We start from the raw sequence: 18,238 nt of genomic DNA, 5'->3' as shown, positions 1-18,238 counted from the left end.
TCAAAATCTTAACTCTAACCCTAACCAGACCGGATAGTGGACAGCAGTATACACACACACCCACCACCCCCACACAATATATATATATGGATATATATATATATATATATATATATATATATATATATATATATATATATAGTGTGTGTGTGTGTATATATATGTATGTATGTGTATATATATATATATATATATATATATATATATATACAGTGTATACACATACACTGCAAAACTAAAGTAAAAGTAAATGCCTTGAACTTAAAATGATATTTATTGTGGCTATTTTTAAACAAGATGGAATGCAAAGTAGAGAATTCATAACAGTTATATAAAAATTTGCTCACCTTGGTACAAGTAACCTTTTCGTACAATCTTTGCTCATTTCCACATACTGCAAATAAAAATTTAAATATCTTGATTTAAATTGCATGAAAACATAACTTTCACATCACTGGACTGATAAATGTAATGGCAAAGCTGCCAAATATTCCCTTATATTGCAAAAATACAGAACTCACAGTGAAGGTTGTTTAATAAAAGAACTCCCATAAATACAGGTAATATTTCAGCATTAAAATGCTGATCATCCAGGCAGGGGCAAACAATCAATTATTACATATTTTATTCTGACAAACCATCATATTAATAAAATCATCATAAAAATGTCCATCTTGGCTATTGCATAAGTGATATAGTGAATAGGTTTATAAGGAAGTCTCAAGGTAAGATATTTTGCTCTTTAGATAAATTTGCTCTTTAACTTAATTCTAAATTTCAAGAAAATTGGAATCTTTCAAATTGAACTCATATATTCAAAGGGTTGAATTTGAAAATTGTTGGTCACAAAAATTTTCTTTTTCCATTTTCTAGAAAATTCTAGTCATCATTCAAAATTACATCATTATTAATATGATAACAAAGAACCGTATTAGCCACTAAAGACTAAAGATTCCCATCTCAATTATTTATAGCTTACAAGTAGAGCCCTGCTTCCTGTGCGTCTAATGCTAACTCTGAAAATAATATAATCATAATATTTATTCACTAGTAATACCTACTTAGATGGACTTTATGAGGATTAAAGGAAGTAGGATATAAAAAAGCATTTCTCACACTACTAAGTGAAAAGTTATTTTCTCTCCTAAAATACCATGTTTTTTGTCTACATTTTAAATAATACATAAAGCTTAGTAGAAAAAAATAGGTTATGAAAGAGATTTAAATTTTCTTTTATTATTGTTTGTGAATTAGGATCGACTAACTGTTACAACAAACAACTCCCAACATTTCTGTAATTTTAAACAATAGTAGTCATTTTCTCACTCACGCTGTAGTTCAATGTGGGAGTTCAGGAGATTGGTTCTCCACAAATCAGCAATAATGAGAACCCATAGTTCTTCCACCATGTAGCTCCATCTTCAGGAAGCTGATAGAGAAAGAAAATGGAGGATTATATGAGGCAGAGTTTTATGGGCCCGGCCTAGAAAGAGTATCATTCCCACTTATGTTCCATTGATCCACGCAGAGCCACATGGCTACACTTAACTGCAAGGGGGTCTGAAAAATGCCAACCGCATGCCCAGGACACATACATGTATATGTTCTAAAATTCTATAGCACTCACATATACTGCAAAACTAAAGCATATTAAACAATTTAGAATTTAAACTAATGTTTATTATGACTGTTTTTAAACAGGAGAGAAAAACCCAGGAGGCAAAACCGTAATTTTTGAGGAGAAAGTGAAATATAATATTTGAAACCCTGATTCTAAATTCTATAAAATTAAAAAGCTGTTCATCCTGAAAAAAGTCACTTAAGCCTCTTCAAGTCACTTAATTCATCTCCAATTCAGTGAATTGGGCTGGAAAATTCCCAAGGTTCCTTCCAGATATAATCTTATAAGTAAAGCAATTTACTGCAATTATGGTCAACCCTGATGTTGGAAACATTAAAGGAATAATTTGATAATAATCTATAATAATTTGATCACATTCTCTAATTAGAACTAACAAGATTTCTGCTACTGAACCACTATCACTGGACACATAGTTAAAAGGTTGCAGTTTGTCCAAATCCTCCAGAAAAAAAGTAGGGGGGAAAATTTCATAATCCCATCATCCTGAAAATGTTTGCGATTTGTAGTTTCTGCCAGATTTATCCTAGGCACCCTGAGTGCTCTTAAAAATTTACTAGGAAGAAGCAACCTTCTTGAATTTAGAAGAGAGAGTGAATTTTGTTTGTTTCTTTTTTGCTAGTCATCTTTTCCCTCTAGTTTGATGACTTTTCCTTTACTCTTGATGGAGTGTCTCTCTTTCCCTGTCTCCCCCATCATGTCCCTTGTTATAAAATTATCCTGGGCAAATTGATTTCTGAGATAGCAAATGGCTCTTTTTGCTTAGCTAAAGAATAAGGAGAAATTATTATAAGTTACTGTTTGTAGAGGAAGTGAGCTGCCCACATTCATTCTTGGTTTATGTAACTATAAGATTTAACACTTGGTAAATGTGAGGACAACAATAGAGAGTTATTAGAAGCCCCAAATGTAAACACCTAATTTCAAAGCTCTTTTTGTATGTAGCAACAGAGAAAGCATAATTAACAGCAATGTACACTTACCAACAGGACATGTGGACTGACTGTTTTCCATATTCTTTGTGCACGTGAAACATTTATTGACACCAGAGAAACTCACATAGGGAAAGAATAACTCAACTGCAGAAAATTTTTGTCAAATTAAAAAGTATCATTTGAAATCTACCTTTACTTTTAGTACAGCTTACTTTTTTAGTTTTTATTTACGTTCCAGTTAGTTAACATACAATGTAATATTAGTTTCAAGTGTACAATATAGTGATCTAACAATTCCATCATCACCTAGTGCTCATCACAACAGGTGCACTCCTTAGTCCCCGTCACCTATCTAACCCATCCTTTCCACCTACTCCCTTCTGGTAACCATCAGTTTGTTCTCTTATAGTTAGGAGTCTGTTTCATTGTTTGCCTCTCTCTCTCTTTTATTTCCCTTTGCTAGTTTGTTTCTTAAATTCCACACATGAATGAAATGTTTTTCTCTGACTCATTTCTCTTAGCATAATACTCTCTAGCTCCATCCATGTCATTGCAAATGGCAAGATTTCATTCTTTTTTATGCCTGAATAAAATTCCATTGTATATTTATACCACCTCTTCTTAACCATTCATCAGTCAATGGACATTTGGGCTGCTTCCATTTTTTGGCTATTGTAAATAATGCTGCTATAAACATCAGGGTGCATGTATCCCTTTGAATCAGTATTTTTGTATTCTTTGCATAAATACCTAGTAGTGTGATTGCTGGATCATAGGGTAGTTCTATTTTTAATTTTTGAGGACTCTCCATAATATTTTCCACAGTGGCTGCACCAGTTTGCATTCCCACAAGCAGGGCAAAAGGGTTCCCGTTTTTCCACATTCTCACCAACAGCTATTGTTTCTTATATTATTGATTTTAGCCGTTCTGACAGGTGTGAGGTGATATCTCATTGTAGTTTTGATTTGCATTTCCCTGGTGGTAAGTGATGTTGAGCATCTTTTCATGTGTCTGTTGGCCATCTACATGTCTTCTTTGTAGAAATGCCTGTTCTTGTCTTCTGCCCATTTTTAATTGGATTATTTGGGTTTTGTGTATTGAGTTGTATCAGGTCTTTATATATTTTGGATATTAACCTTTTACCAGATATGTCATTTGCAAGTATCTTCTCCCATTCCATAGGTTGCCTTTCGGTTTTGTTGACTGTTTCCTTCACTGTACAGAAGCTTTTTATCTTGATGAAGTCCCAATAGTTGATTTTTGCTTTTGTTTCCCTTGCCTCAGGAGACCTATCTAGAAGAAGTTGCTATAGCCCATGTCAAAAGATTACTGCCTGTGCTCTCTCGAAGGGGTTTTATGGTTTCAGGTCTCACATTTAGGTGTTTAATCCCCGTTGAGTTTATTTTTGTGTATGGTGTAAGAAAGTGGTCCAGTTTCATTTTGTTGCTGTCCAGTTTTCCCAACACCATTTGTTGAAGAGACTTTTTCCCATTTGGATATTCTTTCCTCCTTTGTTGAAGATTAATTGACCATATAACTGTGGTTCATTTCTGGGTTTTCTGTCCTATTCCATTGATCTATGTGTCTATTTTTATGCAAGTACCATATGGTTTTAATTACTACCACTTGTAATATAACTTGAAATCTGGACTTGTGATACCTCCAGTTTTGTTTTTCTTTTCCAAGATTGCTTTGGCTATTTGAGTTCTTTTATGGTTCCATACAAATTTTAGGATTGTTCGTTCTAGGTCTGTGAGGTACACCGTTGGTATTTGGATAAGAATTGCATTAAATGTGTAGTTTGCTTTGGGAAGTATAGGCATTTTAACAATATTTGTTCTTCCAATCCACAAGTGTAGAATGTCTTTCCATTTCTTTGTGCCATCTTCAGTTTGTTTCATCCATGTCTTACTGTTTTCAGAGTACAGGTCTTTGGCCTCTTTGGTTAGGTTTATTCCTTGGTATCTTATTATTTTCAGTGCAATTGTAAATGAGCTTGATTTCTTAGTTTTTCTTTCTGCAGCTTTATTAGCAGTGTATAGAAATGCAACAAATTTCTTAGTACAGCTTAGCTTTTTACAAGCTGCAATTCCTCACCTGGTCTCTTCCTCTATTTATCTTCAAAATCAAGGAAAATTTTTAGTGTTGATAAAAAATAGATTACAATCCATATTTTAATAGCTATGATTATTACAAAATATTCTAGTGTTTAAAATTTCTTAAGTATAATTTTTCATTTTACAAATATTAGACTCTTCATGAAAGATAAGCCCAACCCTATATTATTAAATTAATACCACCACAAAATGAAAACCTGATATTTTAGAGCCTAATCCAGTCAAAAATTCCCTGTTTTAGTAAAGCTAATATTTTCTAGTTATTTCACTCATGAGTCATTCAATAATGTACCAGAAATGTGTTATATATATATATATGTTATATATATTATATATATATTATATATATAAATGCTATGTATATAGACATACATATACATATACTACATATTTTGTTCCTTTACAAGAACAATGTGAGAAGGTTCAAAGCCTCAAGATTGTCTGTCTGTAGAAGAACAAAAAACATTAGTACATTAAAATACAAGGATATGTCAGGATCTGGTGAAAGAGTAATCTGTATTCTCATTCTACTCCATGTTATGGTATCTCTTCTTGAGCTTATAATAATGTCCTTTGAGAAAATATCTCTATGGAGAATTCAGTTATTATTCTTACATACACACTTACGCTCACTCACCCACCTCCTTACCCATCTTCAACATGGAGGGCAGAAGCCACAAAAAAGATCCCATTTCTACTGGCTCTGATTAGGGAGAAAGGGAAACCGTGTCAGCACATACCCTCCCAAGTGGAGAGCCCTGTGAAAGCCTAAATGCAATTCGTTGAGCCTCGAGCCAAGAGTACAGTGCCTTAAATGAACAGACCCAGCTGCCACGCAAAAACCACGCTTCTGCCACTTGCAAAAAAGCTGGTATAGGCTCTTGGGCATGAGTCTTACTGTCCCTGTCCCTGCTGTGAGATGGCTTAGCAAAGTTACCCTGCCAGCAGTCACTTAAGCTGCTAGCAATTGGAAAAGAAATGGGATGGAGAGAGTGTTTTCTTCTACCCTGGCCTTACTGGGATACTGTTAATGTCTCCCTGGAAGCAAACTAAAGTATTAATAATTTCATTAATATTTTTTGATTCAGAATTTAAAGCAAAATACCCTTCATTAAGATATTTAGAGAGACCATCAGAAAAGCTGTTTTGGAGAGCTGAGTTGTGCACCACCACCCCCCCACCCCACCCCCCACCCCCATCCCCCGGCAAATTTGTATGCTGAAGTCCTAACCAGCTGCTACAGATTGTCGTTGTATTTCAAATAGGGTATTTACAGTGATAATTAAGTTCAAAAGAAATCTTTAGGTGGTTCTTAATCCAATATGACTGATGTCCTTATAAGAAGAACAGATTAGGATACAGACATACACAGAGAAAAAACCAATGTGAAGACACAAGGAGAAGCTACAGAGCCATCTACAAGACAAGGAGAGAGGCCTAAGAAGAAATCAACCTTGCAGACAAACACCTTGATCTCAGACTTCTAGCCTCTGGAACTATGAGAAAATAAATTTCCATCTTTTAAGGCACCCAGTGTGTGATACTTCATTACAGCAACTCTGCAAGCTAATATGGGAACAGTTTACAAAAGGTAGAAAAGTCAGATTGCAAACTTTAGAACTGAGGTCTAAAACAGCTTCCCTCTTCAGCATATCCTCCACACTTATCTAGGTATGACTACTTACATTTTTGGTCTGGGCAGGCCATTCCCAGATTGGTTCCAGCAGTAAACATATGTAAGCCCCAAACTGGAAAAATTGTTCTCCTACTTAGTATAAAGGATCTTTATTTTTGCTGGAGGACCAGAACCTGGTGCCTAAACACCAAGTTTGAGTTCTCAGTCCACATCTCTGAATTCCAGAGCTTGTTAGACTTCCAAAGCTGGCACCCAGGCCTCAGCACCCAGGTCCTGTTTCATGTTCATAATCCATTGCTACCTCCACTGAGTGCTGGCTCTGGGTTTGGAATCACAGTTGTATTCTTTGTTCCCAGGCCAATTCCTTAAACCTGGGAAGGGCAATGTTGTGGGCAATGTAAATTCCTTCATTCAGCCATTCAGAAATTTGCCCCACAACAAATTTAAAATGTAAATTAGAAGGTTTACATAATTTTCTAATGAGAGTCTCAGAGAAAGGAGGACCCTTTGTATCCAGAAAATGCTTATAAAGCTGCTCTTTTACACACAATATAGATGATCACAGAGGCCATTTGAAGTCACTGAGAAATGGATGAGGCAGTGAACAAGTTAAATTACGATTCTCAGCTTAAAATCAACTCCTTATTGCTCTTAACATCAATCAGAAACTTGTTTACAAAATGCTATGACAGTAATAATATAAATTGCTGTTTGTTAAATGGTTTTTCTTTTGTTGGACAGTTCAAATCTATGATTTTTCCTTAAGGTTGTTGGCCCTTTTAGCTGTCACTGAAAAAATTTATTCCTATAAATAAATATGAATTTTCGTAATATGCTTTTATGCTATTTTCAGAAAAATGAGATAACTATGGACATTTCCACTTTTTATTCAGTGTTTAAGCCTCGTTAGAAGGAAAAGTAGGAAAGGAATAAATTCCTTTTAAAACTTCACATAACTTACTTTTTGGTCTGTTTCAAATAGTAACGAACCTAGTTAAAACAGGAAGCTCAGGGTGATGGCAGGCTTTATCAAGAAAGGTACATGAGCAAAGAAAATTTAAAGAAATTCTTAAATGGCCAATCCATGTCAAGTGCCTCTTGTGATCTGGAGGGAAGGGAAGCTTTAGTGGAAGGAAGTTGTGAAAGGTTTTTCTTATTCCAAAAGGCTTTCCCACTTATTGGAAGAAGAAAAAAACGTACTTTGTCTAGTTTGTTGTGTTATTTATAGAAAATACTTAGATCTAGCTATTTCAGTTAATTTTTTAAAATACAAATTGCTCATCAATGTCTGTTTGAGAGTAGGATAATTATGTTAGACTTAAGAACTTGATTTTTTAAAATCAAGTAAAAAATGACACCTTGGAAAATAGAATTTTTATTTTTATCTTAGAGCAAGCTCAGTGTAGAGGTGCCTGTTTACAAACTTTCTTCATTTAATTGGTTTTCTTAATATGAAATAGTATTCCCAGAACTAATTAAAATTTTATTCTAATGAATATTCAAGACCAAAATATGTTATCTTTGCAGTACAGTATATAGATTTTTAAATCATCCATAAAGGTAATTATATTTTTTTACATTCTTAAAAAGTCATATATTGTTATTGATGCCAAATGGGTTGTTTGCTTCCTCTCAGGCCATGATTGAAGAAGCCATCACCAGAGCGGAATCGTTCTCAGTTATGTATACACCATTTGCAACAAAAATCAGAGCTGATAAAATAGAAAAAGTAAGAGAGGTTTTCACAAAAACCCATCCTGCATATGTGGAATATATCTACACAGGTAATATTCAAGTTGTCAGCTGATAGTTTATTTCCATTGAAACAAATACAGGGCCATTTCTAGTTTATTTGTTTATTGTTTCAGTTTTAGGAGTACATTGTTGGGGTCTTTTTTTTTTTTTTCATTTTATTGTATTATATTTTTTCATCATTATACGTGCACTTTTTAATCCCCATCACCTATATCTCCCATCTCCTCCCCCCCCACCTTCCCTCTGGTAACCATCATTTTGTTCTCTATAGTTAAAAGTCTGTTTCATTGTTTGCCTCTCTTTTTTTTCCCTTTGCTCATTTGTTTGTGTCTTAAATTCTACATAGGAATGAAATCATATGGTATTTCTCTTTCTCTGACTGACTTATTTTGCTTAGCATTAAACTCTCCGGCTCTATCCATGTTGTTGCAAATGACAAGATTTCATTCTTTTCTTACGCCTGAATAACATTCCATTGTGTGTGTATATATATATATATATATATATATATATATATATATATATATATATACACACCACCTCTTCTTTATCCATTCATCAGTCAATGGACATTTGGGCTGCTTCCATTTTTTGGCTATTGTAAATAATGTTGCTATAAACATCAGGGTGCATGTATCCCTTTGAATCAGTATTTTTGTATTCTTTGCATAAATACCTAGTAGTGTGATTGCTGGATCATAGGGTAGTTCTATTTTTAATTTTTGAGGACTCTCCATAATATTTTCCACAGTGGCTGCACCAGTTTGCATTCCCACAAGCAGGGCAAAAGGGTTCCCGTTTTTCCACATTCTCACCAACAGCTATTGTTTCTTATATTATTGATTTTAGCCATTCTGACAGGTGTGAGGTGATATCTCATTGTAGTTTTGATTTGCATTTCCTGGTGGTAAGTGATGTTGAGCATCTTTTCATGTGTCTGTTGGCCATCTACATGTCTTCTTTGTAGAAATGCCTGTTCTTGTCTTCTGCCCATTTTTAATTGGATTATTTGGGTTTTGTGTATTGAGTTGTATCAGGTCTTTATATATTTTGGATATTAACCTTTTACCAGATATGTCATTTGCAAGTATCTTCTCCCATTCCATAGGTTGCCTTTCGGTTTTGTTGACTGTTTCCTTCACTGTACAGAAGCTTTTTATCTTGATGAAGTCCCAATAGTTGATTTTTGCTTTTGTTTCCCTTGCCTCAGGAGACCTATCTAGAAGAAGTTGCTATAGCCCATGTCAAAAGATTACTGCCTGTGCTCTCTCGAAGGGGTTTTATGGTTTCAGGTCTCACATTTAGGTGTTTAATCCCCGTTGAGTTTATTTTTGTGTATGGTGTAAGAAAGTGGTCCAGTTTCATTTTGTTGCTGTCCAGTTTTCCCAACACCATTTGTTGAAGAGACTTTTTCCCATTTGGATATTCTTTCCTCCTTTGTTGAAGATTAATTGACCATATAACTGTGGTTCATTTCTGGGTTTTCTGTCCTATTCCATTGATCTATGTGTCTATTTTTATGCAAGTACCATATGGTTTTAATTACTACCACTTGTAATATAACTTGAAATCTGGACTTGTGATACCTCCAGTTTTGTTTTTCTTTTCCAAGATTGCTTTGGCTATTTGAGTTCTTTTATGGTTCCATACAAATTTTAGGATTGTTTTGGGGTACATTGTTTTAATCTGATGAGTTGAAATAGGAAGTTATTTTAAGGTTTAAAGTAGAACTAGTCCTCTAGGTCTAGCACAATATTCCTTGTGCCATGATGTTTCTATTCTTTAAAAGAAGAGGTGGGGCAGCTGGGTGGCTCAGTCAGTTGAGCATCCAACTCTTGATTTCAGCTCAGGTCATGCTCTCAGGGTCCCTGGATGGAGCCCCACATTGAGCTCCAGACTCAGCATGGAGTATGCTTGAGATTCTCTCTCCCTCTCCCTATGCCCCTCCCTCCACTCACGCTCTCTCTCTCTAAAATAAATAAATCTTTAAAAAAATAAATAAAAGGAGAAGTAAAATCTAGAAACTATAGGATTTTTCTTTTTTTAAGATTTATTTATTTATTTTATGGAGAGAGAGTGCAGGGGGAAAGGTAGAAGGAGAGGGAGAGAAGCAGACTCCCTGCTGAGTGGGGAGCCTGATGTGGAGCTAGATCTCACAACCCTTAATCATGACGTGGGATGAAATCAAGAGTCAGATGCTTAACTGACTGAGCCAACCAGGAACCCCGTTAACTCTAAAATTTTTTTAAATGAAGGAATAACCTGTGGTAAAATGCCACCTTTCCCCCATATTCTTCATCAGTGAACTAGAGGATTATAGTATTTTCCAGAAGATGACTTTTTTCCCAGCGCTTCCTATTTCTACTTTCCTTCTTCCATCTATCTCACACTTCAAATTTCCCTCTTTCCTTATGTTCTTGGATAATTGATATCCAAATGAGATCTGGATCATCAAGTGTACTTAGAGGACACAATACTGGTATTATCCCTTTTTCCTCCTTTTTTCTTTGCAAGCCACTGGCTTTTATTCATTCATTCAAAAATACTTTTTAATACCTACTATATGCCAACAATAATTCTGAATTAAGACAGATTTTCTTGTACAAAATTAAGAGCCACTCAATGGCTACCATGGTAAGGAAAATCTCTAAAGGCACATACCTAATATCACATCATCCCATTAAGAGCCCTTCATTCTTTCTTTCATGGTTTTGGGGCCAAGCCACTGATTTATATGATTAATAATGTATTCTGTTCGTGATCACTTTTAATGTGCTAGGCATTATGGAGTAAGATGATTCTCATTTAGAAACAAGAAAACAGCAACCAGAGAAAACAAATTACTTTTCCAAAGATTCACAGCAAATCAGTGGTGGCAGGCCTTGGATTTGAACCCATGTCCTCGCCATTGAGCTATACCATTTCCATCTGCTAAGAACAGAGGTGTGATAGAAGCATTAAATTTAGGTCCTATATAGTCCTTATTTTTCACCACAATGCCTCAAGCTCTTCAGAGGAAGCATATTATGTAAATATATAGTGATGGTTGAATAGTGAATCTTTAAGGAACAATGGATAATTTGAGGGCAAGGAAAGGGAAGAGAAGAAAGCACAACGCATGCTATAATGACCATTGATGCTGATTTATTCTGATCATTTTGTAAGGAAGTGGATAAAAATGTTTCAGAACTCACATTTTTTGCTAATTGTTATAAAGCATTTATTATTTTGTTATGGATATCTTAAGAGTTCAGGGGGGGAGTAGCCTTAATAACAAACAAGAGTCATGTCTATCTAGTATCATGGAAAATGAATTAGATTCAGCTATTTCCATTTCTATTCCTGGATCCATTGGTGATGAAGAGAAGTTCATTGAGGAGATAACCTGTTTGACAATTCCTCCACTGGTAGAAGGAGTTTAGTTATATTTAACCTACTTAACAGAGAAGTCATGAAGATTAATTAATATTTTGGAAGCACTGTTGCCACTGAGAATTTAAGAACAATAATAACATTAATGAGCCAGATTCCTGTCTCATGTAACTCTATCAAACCTGTTATCAAAATGTATTGTGATCTATTGGCAACACAATTCATGCTAAAGGATCTTATATGTTGGAAAAGAGGATAATTATAAGTTACTAATGATTGTTTCTATTATTTTATAATTACTAATTGCTGGAGTATGACAGTGCTATATAAGAAACTAGAGAGGAAAGACACAGCTTCTGGAGGGAAAAGCAGAGGTAGAGAAGGTAGTCTAGAATTTTAAATTTCATTGGGATTGGTTAGGTTCTTGCCCTGTAGAACCTGTACGTTGGGTGAACAAGGCTATTGCACTGAGGACATTACTTGACTGTTACAAACCGGTAAAGGATCTTCCCCAAAGTCATTGTTGGAATGGTAGTGAAACCACTGTTATTAACTGTATGTGTACAGTCTTAGTGGTCTGGCTTCTTTTCCCCCATGCAATTTGAATGTGAGTGAGGACTCAAAACATAGGAATAAGGAACGCCAAATGTTGTCTTCAGCATCTGTATCTCTCTTACAGGTGGTACCAAGAGATTAGGGCAGGCATCAGTAGCCAAAGGCAGTAGTTAGAAAGTGAGTCACACAAAGAGAGTAGCTGTTTTGTTTTGTTGACATTTTCCCAAAACCAGGATTTTCCTTTTATCTGCCTTGTGGATAGAATTTAAGAAGCTTCTATCCTGCCAAAAATTTACTCAGTTATTTATTTCAACAAATAGTCACGCAGCAGGTATGACTGGACAAAGGAGATGTGTGCAGACTGTTTTTTTAAACCTATACACATTCATCTTTGGTCTTTTCAGAGCTAGTAATATATACTACCCCATTCCCAGGGACTCAGTCTCCTTCAATCATTTCTAAAATGTAGTCTTCTTTCAGTAACTACCTAATCAAATTCACCAGCTTCTCTTCCCCTTTCCGTGGGATTTTCTTCTGCCCCTGGTCTGGTTTCAACTTTCACAGAGCTCAAGTGTACCCAGTGTACAAAGAGGTCAGTGGATATGTGAGGAAAGATTCTTTTTTCAAAGTCTGGTGCAGGCTGGTACAGCTGCTGATTACATGGCTAATGCAACATGAGATCACCTCTGTTGGTGAGCAGGACCAAATATGCTCATTTATGTGACACGTTAGGTTACCCAAGGTTACCTATGTGAGTTCTCCATACTGCCTTTGGTGTAGATGCTTCTTTATATGTACACCAACCACCCTCACCACATAAGTTGGACCAGCCTAGAGCCATTCTCTGAGATTCCCTTTCCCTGCCAGAATGCTGGCTTGTGAAACCAGTCACCTTCTGGGTCTTACTCTAGAAATCCCCTGTACTCCACTAAAGACTGGGAGTAGTTTTAGTCCTCTCTCCAATTCACTGTGTTAGTCTGCCAGGTCTCTTCTTTCTTTCTTTATGCTCCAGAATCCCAAGATCCTCAGGACAAAAAGAGGATCAACAAGGGAAATGGGTGGTTTGTTCATCTATTCATTTATTCATCAAACATTTATTGGGCACATATTTTCCAGATTCTATTCTAGGGAGTGCTCAAATACACCTGCTCCTAAGAAAGGATCTGACTTTAGTAATTTTTAATTCAGGGTGAATATTGCACTATATTTTTCCACTCTTCTGGAGAATGTTTTCAATTAAAACCTAAGGTCTAATGGTGGAATGGAAGGCTGACTCTAATTAAAAGAATGATGGAGGAGAAAACAGACAAGGAAACAGTTTGGAAATAGAAATCCTTGCCCCTGAAAGTGGCAGGGACTAGCTAGTTGTTTACCAAGCTATTTTTTCCTCCCATGTATATAACTAAGATACATTTCCAGCCTCCCTTGTGACTGAGTAATGGCCAATAGAATATGGGCAGAAATAATACATGCCACTTCCAGGCCTGGCCCATAAAACCCTACATGCAGAACTCTCTTTTCATGGCCACTGTAGATAGGACTGTGGAACTGAAGAAGCCATAGGCAAAAGAAGCTTGCATTCCCTGAGTGACCACGTGGAAGGTCACCCACTGAATACCCACAGGAGCAAAAACCAAAATTCTCTTGCTTTAGATCACTGAGATTTGGATTTGGAGGTCTTTTGTTTTGGGTGTTTTTGTTGTTGTTGTCAAACCATGTAGCTTTACTCTAATCCACTGCCTTACATCGTAACAGGTGGGCAGCTTCTTACTCCATCCACAATGTACACGATAAATTCATGTGAACTCAGTGACTGAATAAACACTCCTTGCAATCACCTCCACCCTCAGAAACACTCAGAGTTTGTACACATTCTTTTCTACTTCACAATCACTCATCCTTCTCCAGACAGCTACAGGTGACTGCTTTCATGCACACATGTTTGTATCCACCACAGAAAGATAACATTTTAGAAGACCCACGGATGCCCCATGGAAGACAGAATACAATTATGTAGTTTTCATTGCAGCAAGAGAAATTTAGGCCATAAGTAAGAATTTCTAAATCATAGAGGTCATCAAAATAAACATCAACAGATGAAGGTCATAAAATCTATACCTTGACGATCTTGGATGAGGAGTTATCTGTCTATGTTGTGCTGGATAAGTAGTTATTGTCATTAAAACTTGGAGACTAACACACTTAATTCTCCCAGCAGGGACTGGCAGACAAACCTCCAACTCAGAAACTCTGCCCAACTCCAGGTCACCTTCATCAAACCTAGATAGTGTTGAGTTCATTACTCCTTGGTTTTGTGGCAGTGCAGTGAGCCCAGCAATAGCTGGCAGAGCGGTAATAATGAACAGGAAGAGTTTTCACAATAAAGATTTCCCAGGCAGTGTATTTTTCTCTAGCTAGTCCCCAATTCACAGTCACCGTGTCAGGGATTTCCACATGAAAAACAGATGGAAAGAGGAAAGCTATAAAAATAAATCAATTTTGAAATGCATATAGGTGTAAGTATTTTTAATCTTTTTACTGAACAGACCCACTAAATTTGTGATTTATTGTGAGAAAAACCGACTTCACCCTCTGTGGCAGGCACTAGAACCATATTGCCCTTATAAAGTCCACAAGACTGATGAGGGAAGGTTAAAATACAAATCTGCCTTTTGGGACAACCAGGCTTATACATCCTCAGGAACTTACTGTGCATCCTTTGCTATTTGGGGAATATGGTAAGACCAGCCAAAATCTTAAAGACATATTATAATAGAGCTGTATTGTATTATGCTTCACAGAGAAAAAATTACTGAATTTTTAGCAGTGTAGCTATCCATTTTTCTTATTTAAGGAAAAATCCAGTTTGATTCATGCAGAGTAGTCAGGGCATATAAAACAAATAATAATTCATCAGCCCCAGAATTATTATGTTTTCATTTATAAAGATTTTGCTTGAGATTTTTATTCATATATTCCAGCAAAATAATGCAATTTTGTATAGTTCTTATTCTTGCATGGTTGTATTTTAATAATAATAAAGTAATGCAATAAGCATATCCTGTCTCCTCTTGATGAAAATATCAAGATTTATTTGCTAAATAAATAAATATTCAGTAATGGATCTATGCTTAGTAATGTTTAATAGAAAAGTTTTCTGGATCAGATATCAATTACTTTAACACTTAGGTGGATAGAGTCATATTTTGTCTTTCCAATGCAATTTAACTCCCAGGAGTAAATATATATGTTCAGAGGAATAATATACTGTTTTAAAATAGGCCTTTAAGAATTGCTTTTTACTGAAATTTATAACTCTGTTCTTGTTCAGTCATCATTTACCAGGAAGGATAATACATTCTTATGCTTTCTAAAACAAGAAGTTAGAAATTCCTCATTTTATTCTTTTTTTCTTTAAATTGTTATAATTTTATCATGATCATGAGTTTTCAAGATCAGACTATTTTCCTTTTCATAATTCACTTTCTCAAATGGAAAAGGTTATAGAATTAAAAAGCCTATATCCCCAATATTATTATGAAGGTGTTATGGCCAGGTTGGTTATAAAGACAATAAATCATCTTATATTTGTACCACAGTATTCTGGCTAGAAACAGAGAATCATTCCCAAAATACAGAAATCCCTCATATATAGAGCTAAAATCTCTGTTCTTAATATATGAAAATGTTGGTCTTTCCAATGGTGAGTACTGTTTTCTGGCACTGTTCTATCTTTTCAATGAGCAGTTCACTTGTCCTTTGCAGTAGCAGGTTACAGCACTGTTTGCCTCTGGTGTCCACCATCTACTCTTACCTTCCATGATTGCATTTCTCCTGAACCTCCCTGGAACTTTAATCCATCCTGCTTAGTATGTTTCCTTGTGGGGTCTGACTGAAGACAGACGGAGTGGCATTTAAAGAAATACCACTTAATAATCCAAAAATAAGTGGAAGTAATGTAAATTTTTACTGCAGCCTCTCCAAAAAAAAAAAAAAAACAATGGCTTGGGGCAAGATGGAGCTCTTACAATGTGATACATGGCAGGAAGCAGGTATTACAGGTACTGTATCCATAATGCTCAGGAAAACCTTGTGATACACATACATACACACATATACATATGCATGTGCCCGCACACACACACACACACGCACACACACTTACATGGCAGCTTCTCTCCAAGTACCCTTTCCCACTCTAAGCTCTCCAAATACTCTCCCCAAATTTATCCCTTCATAAATAGGTAGATTAGTTCCTTGTCAGTGTTAATCTGTAGGAATACTGTGAATGAGAGAGCTGATCCTGTTTAATTCTAACAAGTATATAAAAATTTATAAAACACACTTTGTGTATCAATCTCACTTATGGCTTTATCACCCATCTCTTACTTTTCCTTTTACTCTGTTTTCCTCAAACATTCTTTTACACTTTTTCTCATGTCATATGTATTTATGTAAGGCAAGTCATTACCCTTCTACAAGGGGATATACACAATGAAATAAGTATATTACCAATCCAGATAGTCAGGAAAATTAAGGTTTTCAGATTACGTAAGGCTTTTGTTATGCATTCATTTAGTTAACTATCCAAGAGTCACTTTCTAGAAGATGTAGAATCTCACCAAAACTGAAAAAGTAATAATTATGATAAAGAGCAAGAAAAATTATGCTAATGTACATTTAAGTTTAATTATTGGTAATAATGTCATAATAATGTTATCATCATAATGGCATCACCAAGATGTATTCAACTTTTCTATCTTTGTCTAGCTGTAAAAATTAATTCCTAATCCTCAAACTGTTGTGTCTTAAATAAGGAAGATATTCTTCCCGGATTCTTGAAGATTTTATAACTGCCTTGCATCTCAGCTATATTTTAAGGACTCCATAGTATTTGTAGATATACTGAACTATTAGCTAAATCCCTATATCAGAAATCTTTAGTTTCAAGTGGAAGGAATCTCAGCTCAAACTGACCTCAATATATTTAAGTTCTAAAGGAGTAGGGGAGGCATGAGCTCATTGATTTATATCATCGAAAGATCCACAGGTGGCACTGCTTTAAATGCAGCTTAATCCCACACCTCACTTACTGCTCTGTTTTCTGCAGTCAGCTTTATTCTCAAGTTCTACCTGGTATTCCACTACCTGTACCATCCCCTCAAGTGCTAGGATCTGGAGTAATAGCAAAATGCTCAAATGTCATTACAGATCTCAGATCACACTGTCCTAAAGAACAGTGACTGCCTCTTCCACACAGTCCCTGGACTAACTTTTGTCATTGGCCCAAATTGAACTTATGTTTATGATTGAACCCAAACTGAGGTCAAGGTAATGCCGGGGTTGATTGATCTACCATCAGTTAGGTCTCACTTTTAGAGCAGATAGAGACTGAGAAATTCTCCAAGGGAAAAAAGAGGAAAGGAGGGAATGCACAGTTGGTAGCCAACCAACCAATGTCCATTCGAATTCTTATATAGTGCAAAAATATAGCTGGGGCACCTGGGTAGCTGAGTCCATTGAGTGCGTCCAACTCTTGATTTCAGCTCAGGTCATGATCTCGGGGTTGTGAGATCAAGCCCCATGTCAGGCTCTGTTCTCAGTAGGGAGTCTGCTTAGGATTCCCTTGATTTTCTCTCTCTCTCCCTCTGCCCCTCCCCTGCTCACTCGCTCTCTCTCTGAAATAAATAAATCTTTAAAAAAATATAACTGTTTATGGGAATTGTAACAACATTGTATTATTTCTTTGACTGTGAGTCTAATAAATATTGAAGGGAATAGGAGTATCTTTAATGTTTGTATCGTCCCAGGCCTACTTTGGTGGGGATAAAATTAAGGAACTTTCCCAGAATCAATACCATACAGCAAATTAAACATAATACTTTGGAATCAACATGAATTCCTTTGTGAAATGCAAATTAACTAAGCATAAAAATCCTGTGGGATTATTTGTTTTTTCAAAGGTTATTTATGGGTTATGAGAAGAAACTTAAAAATTCAAAGATTGGTTTTGGAGAAGTAGAGCAGCAGCCTGAAGTGAAAATCCAGAATCTCAGGAATGGAAACCAATTTTTTCCACTTGCATCTAGAACTCTGAAATTATAATGAAGGTCAAAGGGAAAGTGTAGCTTATTATACAAAGATTCATTACACATAGCATTTTCTCACACATCAAATGCAAAAATCAAAATATGCTATGTTTTTAAAAGTAGAAACTGTTTTATTATT

At 35.6% G+C, this 18,238-nt stretch overlaps 1 protein-coding gene across 1 annotated transcript in view; it reads left to right on the top strand.

Moving 5' to 3' along the window:
* Positions 1 to 18,238, top strand: part of SPATA16 (spermatogenesis associated 16) — a 225,223-nt gene that overhangs the window by 159,764 nt on the left and 47,221 nt on the right. The window contains exon 5 of the mRNA XM_045788744.2: positions 7,965 to 8,112. Within this exon, the coding sequence (XP_045644700.2) occupies positions 7,965 to 8,112 (148 nt within the window). The remainder of the gene's footprint in view (positions 1 to 7,964; positions 8,113 to 18,238) is intronic.

This window comes from Ursus americanus, chromosome 4 (assembly GCF_024610735.1).
Source record: "Ursus americanus isolate L20-20 chromosome 4, mUrsAme1.1.p, whole genome shotgun sequence".
Lineage (NCBI taxonomy): Eukaryota > Metazoa > Chordata > Mammalia > Carnivora > Ursidae > Ursus > Ursus americanus.
This window is presented reverse-complemented; position numbering and strand designations above follow the sequence as displayed.